This window comes from Lissotriton vulgaris, chromosome 7 (genome assembly GCF_964263255.1).
Source record: "Lissotriton vulgaris chromosome 7, aLisVul1.2, whole genome shotgun sequence".
NCBI classification, from domain to species: domain Eukaryota; kingdom Metazoa; phylum Chordata; class Amphibia; order Caudata; family Salamandridae; genus Lissotriton; species Lissotriton vulgaris.
In genome coordinates this window covers 1,652,476,132-1,652,496,578 of record NC_141695.1, presented here as the reverse complement: position 1 = coordinate 1,652,496,578, position 20,447 = coordinate 1,652,476,132, and the positions used below count along the sequence as shown (strand labels likewise).

The following is a 20,447-nucleotide window of genomic DNA, read 5'->3' as shown; positions in this document are numbered from 1 at the left end:
TTCTTGAACAATGGCACCAAAATGCTCCCTTTCCAGGACAAAGGGACAGATTTATTCAGGAAGCAAAATCTAAATAAGATTAACAAGATTTTACTCCAAGAAACAGGGTCCTGGGGGAGGAGCCAAGATGGCGGACGGGACGGACGTGTGAGCTCCCGGCTCCGCAAGCCGTCTGCTTCTACATGAATATCCTGACACTTGTCCGCGCCTACTCCGTGCTGAAACGGAGACGCTAACGCGCTGCTGCCGATGGCGTTCTTTTGAGGTCTCCGCCGGCTGTTTTGGTGCAAAACCCGCGGCGTTTTCCGACCTCCGACGCGGCCCCTGAAACCCACGCCGATCACTGCCGCTGAACACTGCTGGACGCTACCGGTGAGGCGAGCTGGGGAGGTGTCGCTGACTGCGGGAGCGCGACCGATCACGGAGATTGACGGGGCTGACCCTTTCCTCCATACTGGTCCCCCCTTTGGCGAAGGAGTGTGTGCTTGTGTAGTCAGTACTCCATGGGGCGCCTTCCTATGCAACGCTGATTGCGAGCTGGGTGGACTCCATCTTGTAGCGCCTTCATAGCGGTTTACTACTTGCATCAATAGGGGGCTTTCATCCTGCGCGGCCCCCTGACTGCGGGCCGCGTTTCCTTCGTTGATTCGATCGCCTAAGCTTCTTTGCAACGAGGTCGCCCCCCTCCCTCCCTTGTGGGCTCACTGAAGAGGTGGTGAAGGCGCTGCTTTCCCGGGCGGAGTGAGGGCTGTTCCGCAATCCCTCTTCTGTGCTGCTCTGCCTGTCCTTGAGCTGGGGACTACACCGAGGGTATCGCTGCGCAGTACGGACTGGCTGAGAATGCAGGGGGTCCCGACTTATGTGGATGTCCTGGTTGCCCTTGAAGATCTACGGGCAACATGGCGGAGAAACGTCCGAGAGCTGGCATGGAAGATTGAGGCAGCTGTGCCTGAAATACAGCGACCGAGACTTGCTGGCCCCCTGGTGCTTCTAACCACCCCTGCATTGGATACAATGTTACCGAATGAGACGGCGGAGGAGCTATGTGTCCCTGGCAACAATGTTGAGAGTTTCTTTGTCGAAGAGACTACGGATACAAAGTCTCCCTCCACCCCAGCCACTGTGACTGCCTGCGCACTTGTTATCAGGGGCTCGCTTCTCTATCTCTCAGCTGCTGACCCCCTCGGATACTTTCGCCCCCAGCGCCTCTTTTCTGCATGGGAGGAGTGTGTATCATCCGGCTATGAAGGGGGAGTTCGTCCCTTTGGACACTGTACTGGTTGCTGACTTCAGACTCTCATCTCCTCCTCCTCTGCTTCTTTCTCGTCGAGAGCGGCCATCTTGCTCCTTTGTCCTGCCTGAGGGTGGCTCGCAGTGGTGGACATGCTTGGAGGGTTTTCAGCGTTCGGGACAGGGATGAAGGTGTCCTCCTCGTTGGTATTGATTGCTTGGCTGGCGGAGACCCGGACTGAACTTCATTCTTGCTATGTTTATTGCGCTGTATATCCTGCTTCTTCCCATTTCATATTGCAGTCGATATGTCCTGTTGTCTACTCTTGCTGATGGGGGGGTGGTTTTGTGTTGGCCCGGGGTTCTGGGTGTTATTGATTCTGGCCCTTTGGGTCCAATGTCTTCCGAATTTATTGTTGTTCACGGTGTAGGAGCTATTTACGGCTGGGGAGTCCAGGAGTTCTGATGTTGGGTGGGCTCCTCCCCACCTTCCTTTTCCTGGGAGTCGTAGATTAGTTTCTTCTTTTCTCACTCCCTATATTTCAAGTGTTATAAGCTTTCTTTCTTCTCTCTTTACATTTCCTTTTTCTTTTCTTCCTTTACTTGGTCTATATTTCGGGTTCTTTAGTGGGCGACAGACACACTGCCGGGGGGGGTAGGCCGTAGCCTCCGCATTAGTGTAGGGTGGGGGGGGGATTTCATTTTCCACATTTCGTTTCTATGGGCCTTATTTTTTATATTTCTCTGCGCTTTTCTTAACTTACTTCTATTCTGGGTCCGCGATAGGGGGTAGTAGGGAGTGGGTGGCGCTGTGAGTGGTGCGCAAACGCTGACTGATAATCTTGTGGTTTTACCTTGCACCGCTATGCTATCTGGGATGTTCGCTTACATTGTTGGTTCCAGGTGATGTTGCTGCCTGTTCATGTTGTGAAGCTATTGTATGGACTCAGTTCTCCTTAGTTCCTATTCTTCACCGATTTATATTTAGGGGGGGTAAAATTTTAAAAATTAACCTTAAATGCTCCTTCTCCTCGGTGACATGATTTACTCAGTGTAACGTTAATTGATTGTTGATATGTCGCCTGCTGCCGCTGGGGAACTGTATTGCTCGCACTTGTGCTTCAAATTATCGTGGCCGGCCTGACGGTTGTGGGCCCGTACTTGTTCACTTTTTATGCACAATAAAGGTTTGTAAAAATTAAAAAAAAAAAAAAAAAAAAAGAAACAGGGTCCTGCTTCAGGACAGATATGGGGAGCTCATCAGGCCCCATTGCACCTGAAAGACGAAGTTCTTTTATAGCCAATTCGATGGTTTTTTCGGACGGGAAATCTATTAAAGGATCTCTATCATTGCAAAGCCTCACATTCTCTGCCGCGGGCCCATTACTGGCATATAAATTTACAATATAATTAACCCATGTTGGCTCACATATGTGAATAGGGCGGGGACTGACTCTTGTTCCACAGCCCTCCCCAATTATAGATCAGAACAATCTAGCATGCCCGTTCACTTCGGCCTCACGCAGATTGATCCAGAGAGAGTCCTCTTTTTCTTTTTTTATTTTGAGCCTAGCCCTTCGTCTTTTTTTTAAGAGGGCTATTTTTCGGTATCTCTCGGGGGATCTGGACAAGTATTGTTCCATACCAGTAGCTTTCCCTGTAGCAAGACGACTCCTAGAGAGTAGGATCTCCTCCCAAAATAGAGGACTGTAAGCTTTCTTGATCCTCTTTCTCGAATCTTACCGGAGCATTTAGATTTAAATATACCTGAGGTTTGCCCTGTTAATTCTCTGCTGTTTTATTACAAATTCTGATAAAATCTTTTAAATACGGCTCTAATTTCAGAGGATTCAGTCTTGAGGCCCGACTCTGGATCCTTGATCTCTTTACTACATTAGCGTAGTATTCTTCTCGGGTGCGAACCACCAGTTGGTGGTGGCCCACCTGTTCATTCCATTCATATATTTTCTCTTTATGAATTGTTGCCTTGGCTACTGCTTTCTCCATTAAAACATAAATCATATTTTTAGCAATCGCTACCCGACTTAATTCGCTATTAGATACTCGCCCCTCCTGAACAGCCTTAATCAGCTCTCCCTCGGCCCTACCCAAATTGTGTTGTATCGTCGCCATCTTTAATTTGGCCTGTTAGAGCTAAGAGAGAATTGCAGCATCTCCCCTCTAATACTGGCCTTTAGGGCATCCCGAACCACATCTATTGCTGCACTACCGAGATAATCCTCCAAAAATCCCAGAAGCCATCTGCTCATATGTTGACAACATTTCTCATTACCCATTAGCGCTCTTTCGAACGTCTATATCCTCTTCTTGGTTTTATTTACCCCACATTCCAGATTTAGTACTAGAGGATTATGGTCCTATAAGACTCTTGGCATTTTTTCTATTATACTGGCGGAACTCAAGGAGCTAGACATAAGCATGTAATCTAACCGCGCATGCCGGGAGTGCGGGTAAGAATAATACGTAACTCCCGGATCGCCAGAGTGCTCTAGTTGCCAACCATCAATCAGCCCATGTAGCACACACATCTTTCAGTGCCTGGAAGAATTTCGGTTTCTGCCCTTGATATTTAAAGCCAGTCACCAGGTAAATGTAAATTGAGATCCCCACACACAATCAGCGGGAGAGGCCAGTGAGTCAATTCATTAGCCATGCTAGACAGCACATCTGGGTTGTCGCTAATATTATCATAGATAGTACAAAGGGTCAGTTTACTTTCCCCATTGTCATAGTGGCAATCTGTAATCGCCCACCATCCAAATTTATCAGCTAATGTATGTGTAAATTGGAGATCGCCACCTTTTGCCAAAATTGCCCCCCCCCCCCCCCTAGGTTGAAGCAGTAATCAGCCGATACCCTAGTGTCTTCAACAGATATTGTTGAGATCCCTCAATATGCGTCTCTTATAAACATATGATATTAGCCCCGGTCATCTGTAATCCCACAGCTACTTTGTCTTTTCTTAATGTCGTTAAGGCCACAAACATTAACAGTCACAATTTTCAACCTAGCCATGATGATGTTTGTTCACCCATCCATACTTAACAGTAGTAATATCCCTCATTTTAAGCCATACTTGCCCTGCTCTGATATTTGTTTTCACATTGGACCCCCCCACCCTGCACCCATCACATACCCCTTGTGTCTACAACACCCCCTGGTCTTGTCTGCCCTCCTCACCACCCCCCACCATTATCAAAGCCACCAGGCTCAATCCTGAGCCTGTGTGATAGCGTCTGACCAACCTCACCCACTCTCCACACCCCCCTGCCTCTACTGTATATACATCTTTTTCTTAAATATTCGCCCGATTTACCCCTCCGCCCAGCTGCAACAAAAAGTAACAATTACTTCATACATAAAGAAAACATCCAAATGGACCAAAGAAGAACAAAAACAAAAAAAGAAGGGAGAAAGAAGGAAGCTATTGGTTGCTCTCAGTGTCCAGATTTCCCTGCAATGATTTCCTTCAATGTTTGCTTGGCTTGTATCTCTGATGTAAAAAACAAGGTTCGTCCTCGCGAGACTACTTTCAGTTTTGCCGGGTTCTGGAGAAAAGCTACCGCGCCTGCTTTTTGAAACGGTGTAATCAGCTGTCTAAGCAGCCAGCGTCTCTCCACTGTGGCGTGTGAAAAATCTTGTTTAGCGAAGAATAAAAAACTTTCCCATTTCCGTTTTTTATTAGGTCTGGCCAGATCGTACACCGCCTGACGGAACAAAAAATGTCCAAAATAGATCAAAATAACTAGGATATGATAGATTATTTTGCAGACGTTTAGACAGTGTCATCTGGAATCTGTGCACACGTTGAATCTCTTTGTCCCAGTCCCATTGCGCTAGTTCTGGAAACGCATTCTTGAACAAATTGATAGTAAATGTGCGAATATCGCTTCCTTCACTGTTCTTCGGGATCCCTAAGATCCTTAGGTTATTCAGACGTTGTTGATTTTCTGCCTCCTCCAGATTCCACATGTCTTTCACTGCACTCTCCTGTGAGGTCACCTAGGTTTTTAAAGCATCAACTGTGGTTTCCAGCACTTCCGTCCGATTTTCCACCAACTCATCCTTTCCGCTATTTCAGTGCAGGTCTTCCCAATTTTGCGCACTGAACCCTGTAGTTTTTTTCAGCAACACAGGCGTGCTGATTTTCTGTTTTAACCTCATTTTGAAATGCACTTAATGATTGCAGGATCGTAGCAAATGTAGGTTTGGGTGTCTGCTCAGGGTCCCTATGAACCCCCATGCCACCTTGAGATCTCTTGTCTAAGCTCACTGTTCCATGCAAGCCTACCAGGGAATGTGGTTTTGTGTCTGAATAGTCCCACCCGAGCTCGCCCTCTTCCTCCGTTCCATCCCGCTTACGTGTGTTCCATTTCCCTTCCGATAGCCTCTTTAATTTCCTGGGCACCTTTTTACCCCCCTGTTGGCTACAGTTACTTGTTGAGGTGTCTACGCACCCGTCATCGCTACTACCAATTGACGATTCAAATATATCCGAGTCTCCGGACTCTTCATTCAGTGAAACATTTTTTTCCATAGGATCGGGTTATAGGTAGCCCAACTCTGTATTTTCCGAGAGGCCTTCTTGTAAACCATCTGTCAGCATGGGTGGCGACTGCCTTGCTTCCTGGCTTGCACTGTCATCTTTCTCCTTTTTCTCATTAATGGGAGAGGTAGGCTGCAACAGCTTCCTTTCCTTGCTACCCTCACTCTCTTGCTGGGTAGTTATGGGCGAATCAGCCATACTCGGTACCGTAATCTCACTACTCGACCCCCATGAGGTTCGGATATTGTTTATATCGATCGAGCTCTCCTGAATCTGTGTCGGAGTTTCACCATTTCTCTAAATATTGGCACAATCCTTTATTTGTTTATTCCTCCGTCCTCCCTCCTCCATACTCGTATCCTTTTTTTTTTTTTAGAGAATAGACACGTGATTACAGGCCGTTTTCTTTCCGATCTTCCAGCAAGTACATTGCCTGGCGCGAGGGACTTCACATTTTTCTCATTGTTTAATTTACTTTTCTTACCCGTGACTTGACCGGGCTTCCTTACTTCAAGGTCGGGTTCATGCGGCGCTGCAGAGGTATACACCTGGATTGTTGAGCGTGTCTTACTTCGTGCTCCTCGCGCTGCCATCTCCATCTCACGAAGCACTTCCGTGAATCCAGCGTCTGTGTTTCTAAGCAACTCTGGCCGGCACCTGACGGGATTACCCCAGCCTGAGACAGCTGTCAGCAACAACTGGGCTAGCGCAAAGAGCAATTTTTCTTTCCGGTTTGTCCACCGTCGCGTCTTGCAATCATCCCCCGCTCTCCTTCACGCCAGCGCGGACGGTTCTCGGGGCCAGGGCGCATTCTAGGCAGCGCTCGACATCAGCGCTTGTCTGAGGGATGGAGTAATGTGGAGGTGAGCTCCCGAGGTCTTTGACTCAGCCGCCATCTTGGCCTCCGAAATGTATTTCAATGCCGTTACAATGGTTTTCCATTCCATTTTGTTTCACCTGGAACAGGCCAATCAGATGCAATATCGACAATGATTGAGGATTGCTCTGCAGTACATTTTAAAACTAGAGGAAACACTAACAATATACATTTCTTCCTTCACATCAAACCATAGTGAACCTCCTAGAAATCCAATTTGGTATACAATTTGTTAGCGCTCCCCTCTCCCTTGTCACAAACCTAAACAGTTAAAGCCATGTAGATGTTCCTGAAACAAGTCAAGATGCAGCTTACTTACTGAAAATTAACTTTGTCGACTTGAAACTTGGTTTCAAAAATTCCAGATGTCAGAACTCTGCATCTCAGAAGGTCCTGAAAAAAATATGGAGAGAGAACACAATAGAATTTAAAATAAAGCACTTTTTCAGATTTTAAAAGCACTATTTGCAAAAATAATTCTTCAATATAATTCAAAAACTCCAAAACAAAAAAACAGTATGTCTGGCCACACAATATAAAACAAGAAGACAAAGAAACAAAACCATGGGTCCCATTGACTTTAGTAATTTGTTGTATATGGGCACAAAGTTCCACTTATTTACATTTATCTAATCGACTTAATTAAACAGCAAGAATTTAAAGTTCAATTAAGACGACTATGCTAGGGAGGAGAACGTAGTTTGACATAACCCTGCTACTATTTACTGCTTAATAAACACTACACTTGCCAGTGCTGGGGGGCTTATTTAATACACACTATTCAAATGTATAGTATACATGACAAAGACATGTACACCTGCTTTATAAATTGCTCTTTTTATTTTTCTTATTTTCTTTTGATGCTTATTATTTTAGGTCTGCATCATTTTTAGTTCTATGCATGGGAATACAAAACATTCAATGTACATATATGTACAAACAAAAAACAAAGTATACAGGTGATAAGGTATGTACAATAAATCATCAACTTCCAAACATCTCATTCATGGCCTTCCATTCATACAAAACACACACACTGGTCCCAGTGTCAAAAATGCACTTTTAGTTCAACAAATGTAAAGTCCGTTTTTTAGTCTACCTCAGATTAAATTGTAACCTTTTTAAATAAACAAAAGAAAACAAAGCAGTCTTTTTGACGTGTTCCCCTAGGGGTTTTCTTGGGGAGAACTTTGGGAATTGACCTGGGACCTGGTCGGTCGACGCGTTTCAAGCCCTGTGACTGTCAGGGTTCTCTTCAGGACCAAACAATAACTGTAAGGGAAAGGAACAAGCTCATAAATTTGTATTCTAAGGGCTCAACACCTTATTCACAACCTAACCAGTCTCAGCCTACCTCTAGTTTTGGGTCATGGCTCCAAAAAAGGTATTCGGCGAGTCTGCTGTAGTCTGGAGGTGGGAGACAACAACCTGGGGCGAGGCCATCTTCAACAGCCAGTCGTCGAGATAGGGGAAGACTGGAACCCCTGATCTACGCAGATGAGCTGCGACCAACGGCATCACTTTCATGAACCCCCGAGGGGTACTGGTAAGGCCAAAGGGGAGCACGGTAATCTAAAAATGCTCGTGGTCTACCGTGAACCGTAGGTAACGCCGGTGGGCAGGCAGGACGGGGATGTGAAAACAAGCATCCTGCAAGTTTAAAGCTACCATCCAGTCTCCAGGTCGAGGACAGACAAGACCTGAGCCAAGGTTAACATATTGAACTTCTCCTTTCCGGAGGAAGCGTTTGAAGTCCCTGAAGTCTAAGATAGGACGCAGACCTTTGTCCTTCTTGGGTATCAGGAAGTAGTGGGAGTAGTAACCACAACCAACTTCTGGCACAGGGATGCGTTCGATAGCTCCTGTGGCCAAGAGAGCCACAACTTCCTGACGGAGAAGAGTCAAATGATGCTCCACATGCAATGGAATGTTGGTGGCATGGAGGGTGGGGTAGCCTTGAAGAGGAGGGAGTAGCCCCTTCGGACTATTTGCAAAACCCACCTGTCTGACGTAATGTTGCGCCAGTGGGGGAGGCGATGGCAGATCCTGCCGCCCGCTGGCAACTGGTGGCACTGAAAGGTCAAACTAAGAGACCGTTTCAGGGGCATTGGTGGACTGGCCCACCCGCTGGCCCCAGACCCATGACGCTGGGTCCGACGTCCCTCGCCACGCAGATGCTGGGTAGCTTGACCAGGCCTATGGCTCTGTGTGAAACTTGGTGGGGCACCCCTTCCTTAGCCACAAAAGGGGTGAAAGGCAGACTACATGGGGTGAAAATCAGACTGCATAGGGCGAGGGGTAGCAGGGAGGCCCAAGGATCTGGCCGTAGCCCTAGAGTCCTTGAAACCCTCGAGCGTGTTGTCCACCTTGTCACCAAACAGGCAAAGGCCATCAAAAGGCATGTCCAAAAGAGTCACCCTGGTGTAGCGCCTCAGGGAAACTGATGTTGAAATTGTTCTATCCAGAGTTGGCAGTATCCAGCCCACACCGGATGGTGAACTTTACTGCGTCTCGACCCTCGGCAACAGCGCAAGTGAGCACGGCCCGGGCCCCCTCTGGGCACTGTGCCAGCACTTGCGCAACCGTGTCCCACACAGTGTGTCTGTGTAATGGCCCAAGAGACATGCGGTTTTCACCAACTGCAGTCCTAAGCTGGAGAAAGAAAACATCTTTCCAAGATGGTCCAGCTTCTTGGATTCCCTATCTGGGAGAGTTGTAGGGAATGCAGCTTTTGAAGTTGAGGGTTGAGCCACCTAGCTCTCGGGGTAGGGTGTTGGGAGAGGAAAAGCGGGTTGCCCGTGGCCGGGTGGTGGCGTCGGGCAATCATCCTGTCCATAGGAGCCCCTGTGCTGGGCTTAGACCAAGTGCCCAGAAGGATGTCAGTGAGGGCATCATTAAAAGGCAGCAGGGACTTCGTAGAGGCTGCTGTCGGCTGAAGCACCTCAGTCAGGAGGTTAGTCCGGACAGCCACTGTAGGAAGCTGGAGGTCCAGGCCTCAGCCGCCCTACACAACACCTCAGCGTAGGAATCTCCCGCCTCCGTAGCCACGGTAGGGAGAGAAAGCATACCAAGGTCTGGGGAGGTATCATACCATTGGCATCGCCCAACTTCTCTCACCAGTCCGGCTGATCAGGTTGGTCTGCAAGAGGGTCAGCAGACCCCTCCTTACCCTCCACTGGCTGCCACTCAGGGCAGTAGCGAACACCAGGGATTAACAGTGGGACCAAAGTACCCTCTGGCACCGGTACCGATGTCGGTCCGGCGCCGTGTCCAAGTTGGAGGTGAGGCAAGGGTCTACACCGGTTGGGGTGCCCAGCCTGCGTCGGGGGTGCCGTTATTAGAATCGGCACCAGGGAAGGTACCGTGAGGTCGGTCAGCGCAGATACGGATCCAGGCCTAAATCCATAGGGGACCTGCGGTGCTTAGGCCAGACATGCTGGCATTGAAGGCCTAGAGCTCCCAGCAGAGTCCAGGGGGCCCGAAGGCACGCCGGTGGAGTCGGGATGCCCAAAGATGGAGTGGTGGGCTTCGCAAAAGAAGACGGGGCCGAAGAGTGGGGAGGCTACAGGTCCCACGTCGCTTCGGCCGACGTACTGGGCGACGATGCTTCTTTGCCTTCTTGTGCTTCGACTTACCCCATGAGTGCAAAGACTTAGATGACGAATGGGGATGGCTCTGTGACCGGTCCCGCGTCATTCCACTCGACCAGGACCTCAAACGGCGCGAAGCAGACTGCTGGGCCTCCAAATGCTTTCGGGACTGCAAAGACTTTGGGTTCAGGGCCCAGCAGACGGAGCGCGACTTAGGGTCGTGGTCACGCTCCAGGCACCAAAGGCACACCAGGTGAGGTCGGTGACCGACATCAACTTGTGACAGGAGTCACAGGGCTTGAAACCGGGCCAACGACTGGACATCCCTTGTGCACCAGGAGTCACAAGACAAAAGTCGAAAAAGAGAATCAAAAAGGGACTAGGATCATGGCGTCTACCAACGCCACATATCGACACGCAGGGGTACTGCCAAGAATTTTGTTTTTCCGGATCCAGTCTGACACCTGGGGTTAATTCTAAGGTAAGGAATCTATAACTAATAGTCTCTTTCAGATACAATAATACAATATTACTGCAAATCTTTTGATCAAACCCTGCTGAGTACTGAATCGTGTCTAGTACAAAACTCATCTTCGACACCTGCTTAATATTGCGCAATCTCCTACATGACTGAGCAAAACTATTTCATGAATGTCACCCCTCCTCCAATGGCATTGGCCCAAACATATACACCCATGTAACCTCAAGGAACCATTTTATATTAAAGATATCTCTAGGTTCATCTAGTGGCAAAGACATCTGATGAGGGGCGTGCCCGTGCCAAAAGAGTCATCTGCAAAGACTTAAGACTTAAATAAAGATAATCACTCATCTCGTGGAGAACAACAAACCAGTTACTGCTCTGTCTCATCCTCTGCATATTATGACTAAGCAGTTTTTATCCCAAAACCAAAGCCAAAAGGTCTAAAGAAAAAACATAAAACCGCCTGCAGCAATCAATTTAGGGTGGAGGCTTAGAGAACAAGGAGGTTAAACCATGTCCTCTGAAGTGACAATAGGTACAGAATCCCTTCCATCTTCATTAGCAATCAGCACTCTGGGCCATGATGCTTGGGTTGATTTCTTTTCGTCTATCAATCTTTGAGGAAATTAGTTTGAAAATGAAATTCGACTTGCAGACCATGTTAGAATTGCACTTTAGAAATACGTTTAAACTGCTGCAGAAATGTTTCACACAGAAAATGGCACATCGAAAAAATGTGTCAATTTCATAACATGAAAGAATTCTTAATAATGCTGCTAATATATATATATATATATATATATATATATCCAAACAAAGCTGCTTCTGCTGCAACGCTGCGACCCGTTGAAAAGTGGCGTACGCTCCGGCGAAGCAACCGGAAAATTAGTATTCCACACAGATTCCAATGTAAAGTACGCTCTCAGGAACCACACAACAATCCAGGGGTAAACTTAGATCTTTAGTTTATTCACACAAAACTAAAACTAAAGATCTAAGTTTACTCCTGGATTGTTGTGTGGTTTCTGAGAGCGTACTTTACATTGGAATCTGTGTGGAATATATATATATATATATATATATATATATATATATATATATATATATATATATATATATATATATATATATATATATATATATATATATATATATATATATATATATATATATATATATATATAACAACTCCTGGAACAGAAAAAGCGAACTCCTCCACCAGTTAATATATATATTAACCATTCATTTGTAGAGGAAAGCGTGCTTCCAAAATGTTTATGGAATACATTTTTAAAAAGGTTTTACTAAACGATCATTCTTAAATGTGCACTTTTAGTTAGGCTTCAAAGCCTTTCTCTCTCAATTCTTGCTCACAGCTTAATAGACCTGTATTAAAATATTTTGCCTAGCACAAACAGCTTGCTTAAGAATGTGCGGACTTCAAACTTGTGTTTCATTTAGTTCCCTCACTCAGTGTTAGGTCCTTTATAATACAATTAAACTTGCTGTGATTGTTATAATAAATCATAATTTAGACATTTTATGTATGCTTCATGCATTTGCCTTCACACTGAAATTCATAGCGCATCTTTGAGCTTGGGTAAGAAGGTCGTCATGAGATTTTCCTCCATGTAACTAAGTCCTTAAACAATGTTTAACACTATAGCGACGCAAATGTTTACTGTGGGAATCGGGAGAAAAAGACATCGGAAGTTGACAACATTGGATGAGTGGTTTTCATTGGTTAAAAGAGCCAATACCTAATAGTTGTGTTACAATATTGTGTGAATTATAATGAGTGCTCCTAGTTAGAGTGAGAAAAGTTCCTGATGTGAGATCAAGAGACCTAGATCCATCTCCCCTACCTGGCGGACCTTCACCTTGAGAGCTTATCTTTTGCTTTGTTACCAACAGCTATGCTAACGGTGACTTATTTCCTTTTATCTAATGACCTTTTCCTGATCAATGCTACTACAGAGACCATTCTATCATTGACAGATGCTACTGCAGCCGTAAGGAACTTGGCTGAGTTTCCAGCATGACTCCTTATAGGAAGTTCTTCTTTTATTCTCACTCTTATCCGAAAAGAACACTTCATGGGTTCTTCTTAGAATAGGTTAGGTCCCCTAGCTAATTTAGGGATGTTTTACTCTATGGAACACTGTGCATTGATTTATGCTGTCACTCAATCTTTTATTGATATTCCTTTAAATCGATTCATCTGAATAAAGATGACAAAACAATACTAATCCTTTAAGATAAATAACAGTGTTGAAAACTTCACCAACCCCTCATCATTGACTGAACATTTACAATTCAATTTTAACTGTTGATATATGCATTTTTAAAGTTTTTGTTCCACCTCCAATTCACAAACGGTCGCAAAAGTCCACTGGCCTTTCAAGAGCCATCAGGGTTTTCCATGGACGAAGTCTGTAAGTTGGGTGTTTAATCTTAAAACTATGCTTGGCTAATCCTCAGGCTCCCGCAGTTTATAGCAGTAGAGTTATGGTTCACACCCTGAATTGAGTTTTTAAAAATTAGTCCTAAAGGGGTTTTAAAATAAACCTTAAATCCAGTTTCCAGTGTACAGATCCAAACGGAGTGGCAAAACTTGCCTTTTGGCGGTTGCAGTTTTGAAAGTGTTATCAATAGGGTGAAAACGTTGTGGTTGTAGGAGTCTTTTCCTTTTCAAGTGGTTCGCGTGAGTAACTAGAAATATTTAAAAGTTGCTGAAGAGGAGAAGTTGATTTCAGGCTCAGTGAAGTTGAAAGATCCTGAGATGATCATAAACGTTTTAACTTGTTTGCAGAAAAGGTTGATGTGGAGTGAGAGGTACCATCACTTTCATTGGTAACGTTAGGGGAAAAGCTGTTGTATTTGATTAATCTCTGTTAATATTGGTGGAACCTTATTGTGCAAACGGGTGAAGCTGCATTAATTGTGTACATTTTCGACAGTCGATAAGTCACTTTCATGTGCGGACTATTCTTGATTGATTGTTATACTTAATTTCCTTAGGAGAACAAACAAGTTATTTAAGCGGTTACTTCAAAGTGTGTGGAAGCGGAGAAAATTGTGAAGGAGAGTGAGCTGCTGCGAGGAGTGAATCAGACGTCAGTGTTTCACGCTGGGATTGGACGGTTGGTGCACTTTTCCTCTGCTTTTGGCTAGTGGGTTTTCGGTGCCGCTTTGTGATAATCCCAACACTCCACCAGCCCATCCTTTCCTCTTTCTTTCTCCCTCAGGCACTCAACACAATCAAGGATATTAATGATGACAACCTGTATAAAGACAATTATGCAAATGGGACACTCACTGGTGATGTAGGTGCTAGTTCAGTCAAATTGAGCTATCTGAGATACCTAGGACAGGTCAGTTCTGTAGACTCCTGAGAAAAAAGTGAAATGTAAGTCCTCCAGATTTCTCGATAAGAATCATCCTGTGCTGTTAATTTCAAAGTGAGCTTTTGTATCCATAGCAGATGCCACGTGTGGCGAAGCCAACCCGGGCGAGTCGGCACCCTATCAGTAACCCAATGTGCCATATTCGTCTGATGTGCCGCCCCCAATGCTAGACCCATTTGTCAGACCCTGTGAGATATAAGTGGAAAAGTAAAAGGTTTTGGGGAGACCTAGAATAGTATATGCAGAACTCTAGGCAACTGAGTTTGGAAATACGTACCAATGCCTGTTAAGATCTTGCTCCAAAATTGAGCTAACTTAGAACAATCCCTAAGAATATGCAAGAGGATCCCAGGCACACTACCCCCTCCCCCTTCCCCCACCAGCATTCTGCACTACGTTCTGGGTTACCTCTCTGCAAGCGAACAGGGGTCAAACACCAATAGGTGATAATTTATAGGGACATTTCCCTGCTGGCCGTTTACTAGCCGTATTCCCTACTCTATATTATATATTCTGCCAATCCTTGGGGTACAGCTCGGCTAGTTCAGACTCCCATCTGACCTGTGCTGCGGTCCTCAATCCAGGGGCCTGATGGAGTAATATAGTATACAGTTACGTAACTGTTTATCAGTATCATTGGTAAGAAGCCACTTTTCATACCTCGTTCGGTGTCTCTGCGCAGCTTTCCTGACCGGAGAATGTATAAGCCAATGCTTTATCTGCAGGTGATTAAATCTCTTGGTCAAAAGATACTGGACCTTCAACCTCAAAGAAATGTCCAATAGAACTGCAGCCCACCTCCTCCCATACTCTATAGGCCACTTCATTAAGACCCGTGGAAAAATCTGGATTACCTACTATAAGGGTATGGGTATGGGAAGATGGTAATGACTAAAGGCCCTTCCGGATAGTTTTGCTATCCCATACATTCAAGACCGATCTAGTTACTGGGGACAAGTAGAGATGCGTAGACCGTGAATAAGGGGAAAAATTTGAATCCTGCACGTTGGAATGCCTGTCACTGCCCGGTCAATGAATAAGAACAATAGTTACTTACCTGTAATCTGTGGTTCTCCAGTATTGGTGTCTTTCATAGATTCACATGCCTGAATCATTCCCCGTCGTCGGAGTGGGAGTCCCACGGTACATAAAAAAGCAATAATATGCTATACATATATAGTAAATAACAATAAAAACAAACCAGGAAGTAAAGTAGCCAAAGCTACAATAGAAAAAACTTCCACACCTATGACTATCCTAGTCATTTTGTATAGTCCAAACTACAGCCAATCAGGCGCCAGCACCCACCATAAGGTTCTCCCCAGAGGCTCAGGCTCTCAGATTTTCTCGCAAGGAGTGAAAGTAAACCAATATATCCTAAAAGCCTCTGAGGGGAGGTGGGCGGGTTGCATGTGAATCTATGAAAGACACCAATACTGGAGAACCACAGATTACAGGTAAGTAACTATTGTTCTTCTCCAGTATTAGGGGTGTCTTTCATAGATTCACATGCCTGAATCAGAGTAGATAGCAGTACATATCCTTGCTAGTCAGACGCTATTAGTAGCCAAGCTTGCAAACCTGTGATGCACATAATCACGAAATATATATATAGTAACATAGCCCAAAGCATGATAAAATGCAATTATGAAGCATGTGCACAATGAAACAGCATAAAAAGCGTCTGACAGCAGCAAAAGGAGGTGGGAAACAGAGGCTCACCTTAGTCGAAAAGGTTACGAAGAACTGCTTGACCCACTGAAGCATCGGTCTCGCTGATTTGGTTTGGTGAAAGTAAGCCTGCTAGCTCAGGTTGCCGCACTGCCGATGTGCTGGAGAGGGACTCCAGCGAACAAAGCAGTTGAGAAAGACCCTGCCCTCGTACAGTGCACTCTAGGGGCTGCTTGCAAAGGTCCTTCTGCTTGTGCATGGCAAAAAGTGATCACAGCAGAGATCCATATTGCAATTGTTTGCTTAGATACTGCTTGACCTTACGAATTGCACCATAGTTGAACGGGTCTGTGTAACGGAACTGTCCTCTGCAAATAGAACTTTAAACATCTCCTAATATCTAACGAAGCAATGTCCTCTTTGGATAGTGGTGGAGGAAAGAATGTCTTTAAATTGACAGGCTCGTACTGGTGGAAGTTCGGAGGCACTTAAGGTATGAATCTTGGATTAGTGCCAAGTACCACTGAGTCATTTGTGAAACTTTAAGAAAAGGCTGATGACCCCTGTGAACCTGGATATAGCTGACTCTTCTAGAGGAAGTCAAAGCCCATAAAATTGACCCCTTCCACATAAGGAATTACAGATCAGTTCTGTGGAAGGTCCAAAGGAGGGCACATGAGTTGTACTAATACCACATTGAGATGCCACGAAGGTGGCGGACGACCTACCAGAGGGAAACATTCTGAAAATTCCTTGAAGAATTGTTGTATAGTTCTTGAAGAGTAAAGAGAAGTGGTCCCATTTTGTCGGTATCTGGAAACTGCTGCCAGAAAAACCCTTAGGATTGCATGAGACAATTTCTAACATGCCAGCTGTACGAAAAAACTGGAAAGATTTGCTCTGTTTTAACAGAAAAAAGGATTAAGTCCAGCCGAACGACTCCAGATATAAAAAACATTTCCATGTGAGACTGTGCTCTTGCCTTGGTTAATACTTCTTTGCAATCCGCAGGATTGTCTAGATGGGCGAACTCAAGGTACTCAGGCGCCAGGCCGCTAACCCCAGAAGTCGGATCTGGGTGGTAAACCTGACCGCCCTGGATGAAGAGTAGGTCCGGAACTGGACGCAACAGAATTGGTTCGCACTCCGACAGGAAAAAAGAAGCTCGGTGAACTAGTAGTGGCAAAATCATCTGAAGGTCATGAGAATCAGCTGACACTGCTCCTTCCTCATCTTCTGCAGGACCTTGGGAACCAACGGTATCGGTGAAAAAACGCAAGCAGATAATTGAGACCATTTGATCGGAAACGCATTCCCCTGAAAGTCATTGTGGGGATGCCAACTTGCAAAGAACCTGCATTTGCTGTTCTTCTTGGTCGCAAAAAAAAAAAAAAAAAAGGTCCAAATCTGGATGACCCCACTGCCAAAAGATTGAAACCACCGTCCGTTGAATAAGCTTCCACTCGAGAGTGGAAATTGTCGTCCTGCTGAGAGTGTCTGTCAGAATGTCCCTGTACCCGGGACATGAACCGTCTGAAGATTGAGTATGTGTCGTATTGCCCCTGCCCAAAATCCAGGGCTTCCTGAGGCAACAGAATTGATCTTGTCCCTCTCTATTTGTTGATATAGTGCATTTGATTGTCTGTGCGCACCCATACAGTGTCTTCTTGAAGTACTGCGCGAAAAGATTTGAGGGCAAGGAAGATGGCACTTCGCTCACAGATTGATGTGCCAGGCCCTTTCTTTCTGTCTTGGATTCACCAACTACGAAAACCTCTTGCATCCGAGGAGTGATTAGTAATGAGATTTTCGAATGAACCGGAGACTTGCAATCATTGCTTGTCTAATTCCTCTAGCATCTTTCTCATGTGCTATCTGTAGTAAGAAAAACCACCAGGATGCAGGTGGAGGCCGTGGTCAGGAATGACCTTGAGGATCTACTGAAAACGGACCGTAATGTACGTAGAAGAAAACACCAAGTGGTAGCTGCAGGCCCGTCGTTCATGTGAGACAAACACCCTTGCTGGGTTTGTATTGATTGCTGCTCCGAGAAATGTTCATATCAGAGCTAGGACTAGTTGAGACTGGTCATGATGTGTTGAAAAAAACCAAGCTTTAAAACAGTGACTGCCAAGTCTGGGTGTGCTGGATTGCTTGTTAAGAAGAGTGAGCCCTGATTATATATTTGTCTAAGTAAAGATGAATCGGTATGCTTTGCAGAACGTAGATATGCTGCCACTGGTGCCAGGATCTAGATAAAAACATGTGGAGCGGACCAAGGTCCAAAGGTATACACCCTTAATTGAAAATGCTTTAAAGCTATTGAAAAACATAGCTACCTCCTGTGCTTTTGAAAAAATTGGCACATGAGCATCGACACCCTGAAGGTCGAGTGCAATTATCAAGTCGTTTTGGCAGTAGTACTTCAAGACCTCCTTGAGGTACAACCTTTTGAATAGTTTGTGCAAAGATCTAATACCTGGCGCTACTTCTTGACTTGCTTGGCGATGAGGAACTGAGAGTAAACTCTAACTCTGTTGTAGATTCAGAACCACTCCGACGGTCCCTGTGTGTTTCAATATAGACAACTGTGCAAACGACTCGCGCAGATGAGGAGGAAGCGGTCCCTTTGAAGGTGTAGCAAAAGGGAATTTTCCAAATTCTAGAGCGTGTCCTTTTGACATAACTATAAGAATCCCCAGCAAACAACTGGATCGTTGACAATATGAAATAAAAGAGATATTCCACCGTCATCCCTCTTGGGATGGACTATGGGTGGGTTCTAAGGTAAGTCGTTATCTTGAAGAAGTACCTCCTGCATACGATTTAGAGTCGAATAATACAGTTGAAAAAATGATACGGGGTGGAACTCCTTGGAAAAAAGGATGTGGAACTGCCCTCGGGCACCACGAATGGGTTGCTCTCTGTACTGGAGAAAAAACACGAAGGCGCAGGTAGTGAGTGCTCAACCTGTTGGCCAAGAAGGAATCTCTATAACGGTACGACCATTATCTCAGAGTGAACCTCGGAGCGAAGAACCGAGAGTTCTGTCAACCATATCTCTGCAATACTGCCGCCTCTACGGGCTGTCTAAAACTTGGAGATGCAATGTGCACTGCACGGTCTATTGTTGATGATGCACTCCTATTTTTCTGTAAAATCCTTGAAACGTCAGCTGAGGAGTATTCGGGAATACGGGCTACCTGTGCCAATATATTAGACTATCTCTGGTAGTGGAACCTGCTAAAAATAGCTAAAGGGTTGCCTGCTGAACTGTGGTTGCAGCCATTGTGGAAAACTTTTTCTACCTTATAATATGAAGTATCGACCTTCCCGGTCGTGATAAAAAAAGGTCAAAGGAGAAGCGGAGTTGCAAGGACGTGTCTAGGCCGCCCGAGCTAAAGATGGGTCAGGTTGAAGTCGAGAGACAAGACAAGCGGGTTGAATTGTCTAGCGTTTTAAATTTGTGCTCGAGGCGTGACTGAAAACACCAGCGCAGCTCTTGTGCTCAAGAAGAGGTAAAGACCTCTGCCAAATCGTAAAATGAAAGGGAAAAAACGGTCTGAATCTGACCTTGTGACAAGGGTTTGATGAAAACGATCCACCGTTCCCTTCATGAGGAGGTTAAATCCTCCAACATCCGCCGGAGGGTAAAGTAATAGGAGTTCAGGTGTAATTTTTCGCCAAGGAAATAGGACATGGCAGCCTAGCTGGTTCTAAGGAAACCTGAGAGTCTGGCTAAGTTCTTACCCAGTCCAAGAAATATGGCGTTGAGTAAAGAGCCATCACGACATTACGTGGATGCAGCAGAAAACAGTTTACGGCTCATTATTAGGCTAAAAGAGCACTGTGCATCAACCCAACTAGATTAACCATTGACAAATCTAACCATTCACTGGGTTTAAGCATCAAAGAGGCCAACACGAAAAAACGAGGCCATTTGTGTCAACCTAAAACTGCTGAAGCCTAACGTCTATGGAGCCGACCCTCGACGTGTCCACAGTCGCCGAGCGCTCCATCTACACAGTGTTGTCGTCAACGAAACTAGTCCTTGACTATGCCAATGCTCGACAAAGCTCACACTCCACGAGGATTATTGTCAACGGAGTATATTGTTGACAAAGGATACGGTCGACGAGCCCCAATGGGTCAACTGTCCATGGGTCAACTGTCCATGGGCCAACTGCCAATGGGCCAACTGCCAATGGGCCACCTGCCAATGGGCCACCTGCCAATGGGCCACCTGCCAATGGGCCACCTGCCAATGGGCCACCTGCCAATGGGCCACCTGCCAATGGGCCACCTGCCAATGGGCCACCTGCCAATGGGCCACCTGCCAATGGGCCATACTGTTGACGGGCCACCTGTTGATGGGCCAACCGTCGACGAGGCTCTCCGTCGACGAGGCTCTCCGTCGACGAGGCTCTCCGTCGACGAGGCTCTCCGTCGACGAGGCTCTCCGTCGACGAGGCTCTCCGTCGACGAGGCTCTCCGTCGACGAGGCTCTCCGTCGACGAGGCTCTCCGTCGACGAGGCTCTCCGTCGACGTGGCTCTCCGTCGACGTGGCTCACCGTCGACGTGGCTCACCGTCGACGTGGCTCACCGTCGACATGGCTCACC

At 45.9% G+C, this 20,447-nt stretch overlaps 1 protein-coding gene across 4 annotated transcripts in view; it reads right to left on the bottom strand.

Moving 5' to 3' along the window:
- The window catches only part of GNAS (GNAS complex locus), a 941,300-nt gene that overhangs the window by 119,569 nt on the left and 801,284 nt on the right, over positions 1–20,447 (bottom strand). For all 4 annotated transcript variants that reach the window (XM_086932636.1, XM_086932635.1, XM_086932638.1 and 1 more), the window contains one exon: positions 6,994–7,067. In XM_086932636.1, coding sequence (XP_086788762.1) covers positions 6,994–7,067 — 74 coding nt within the window. The remainder of the gene's footprint in view (positions 1–6,993; positions 7,068–20,447) is intronic.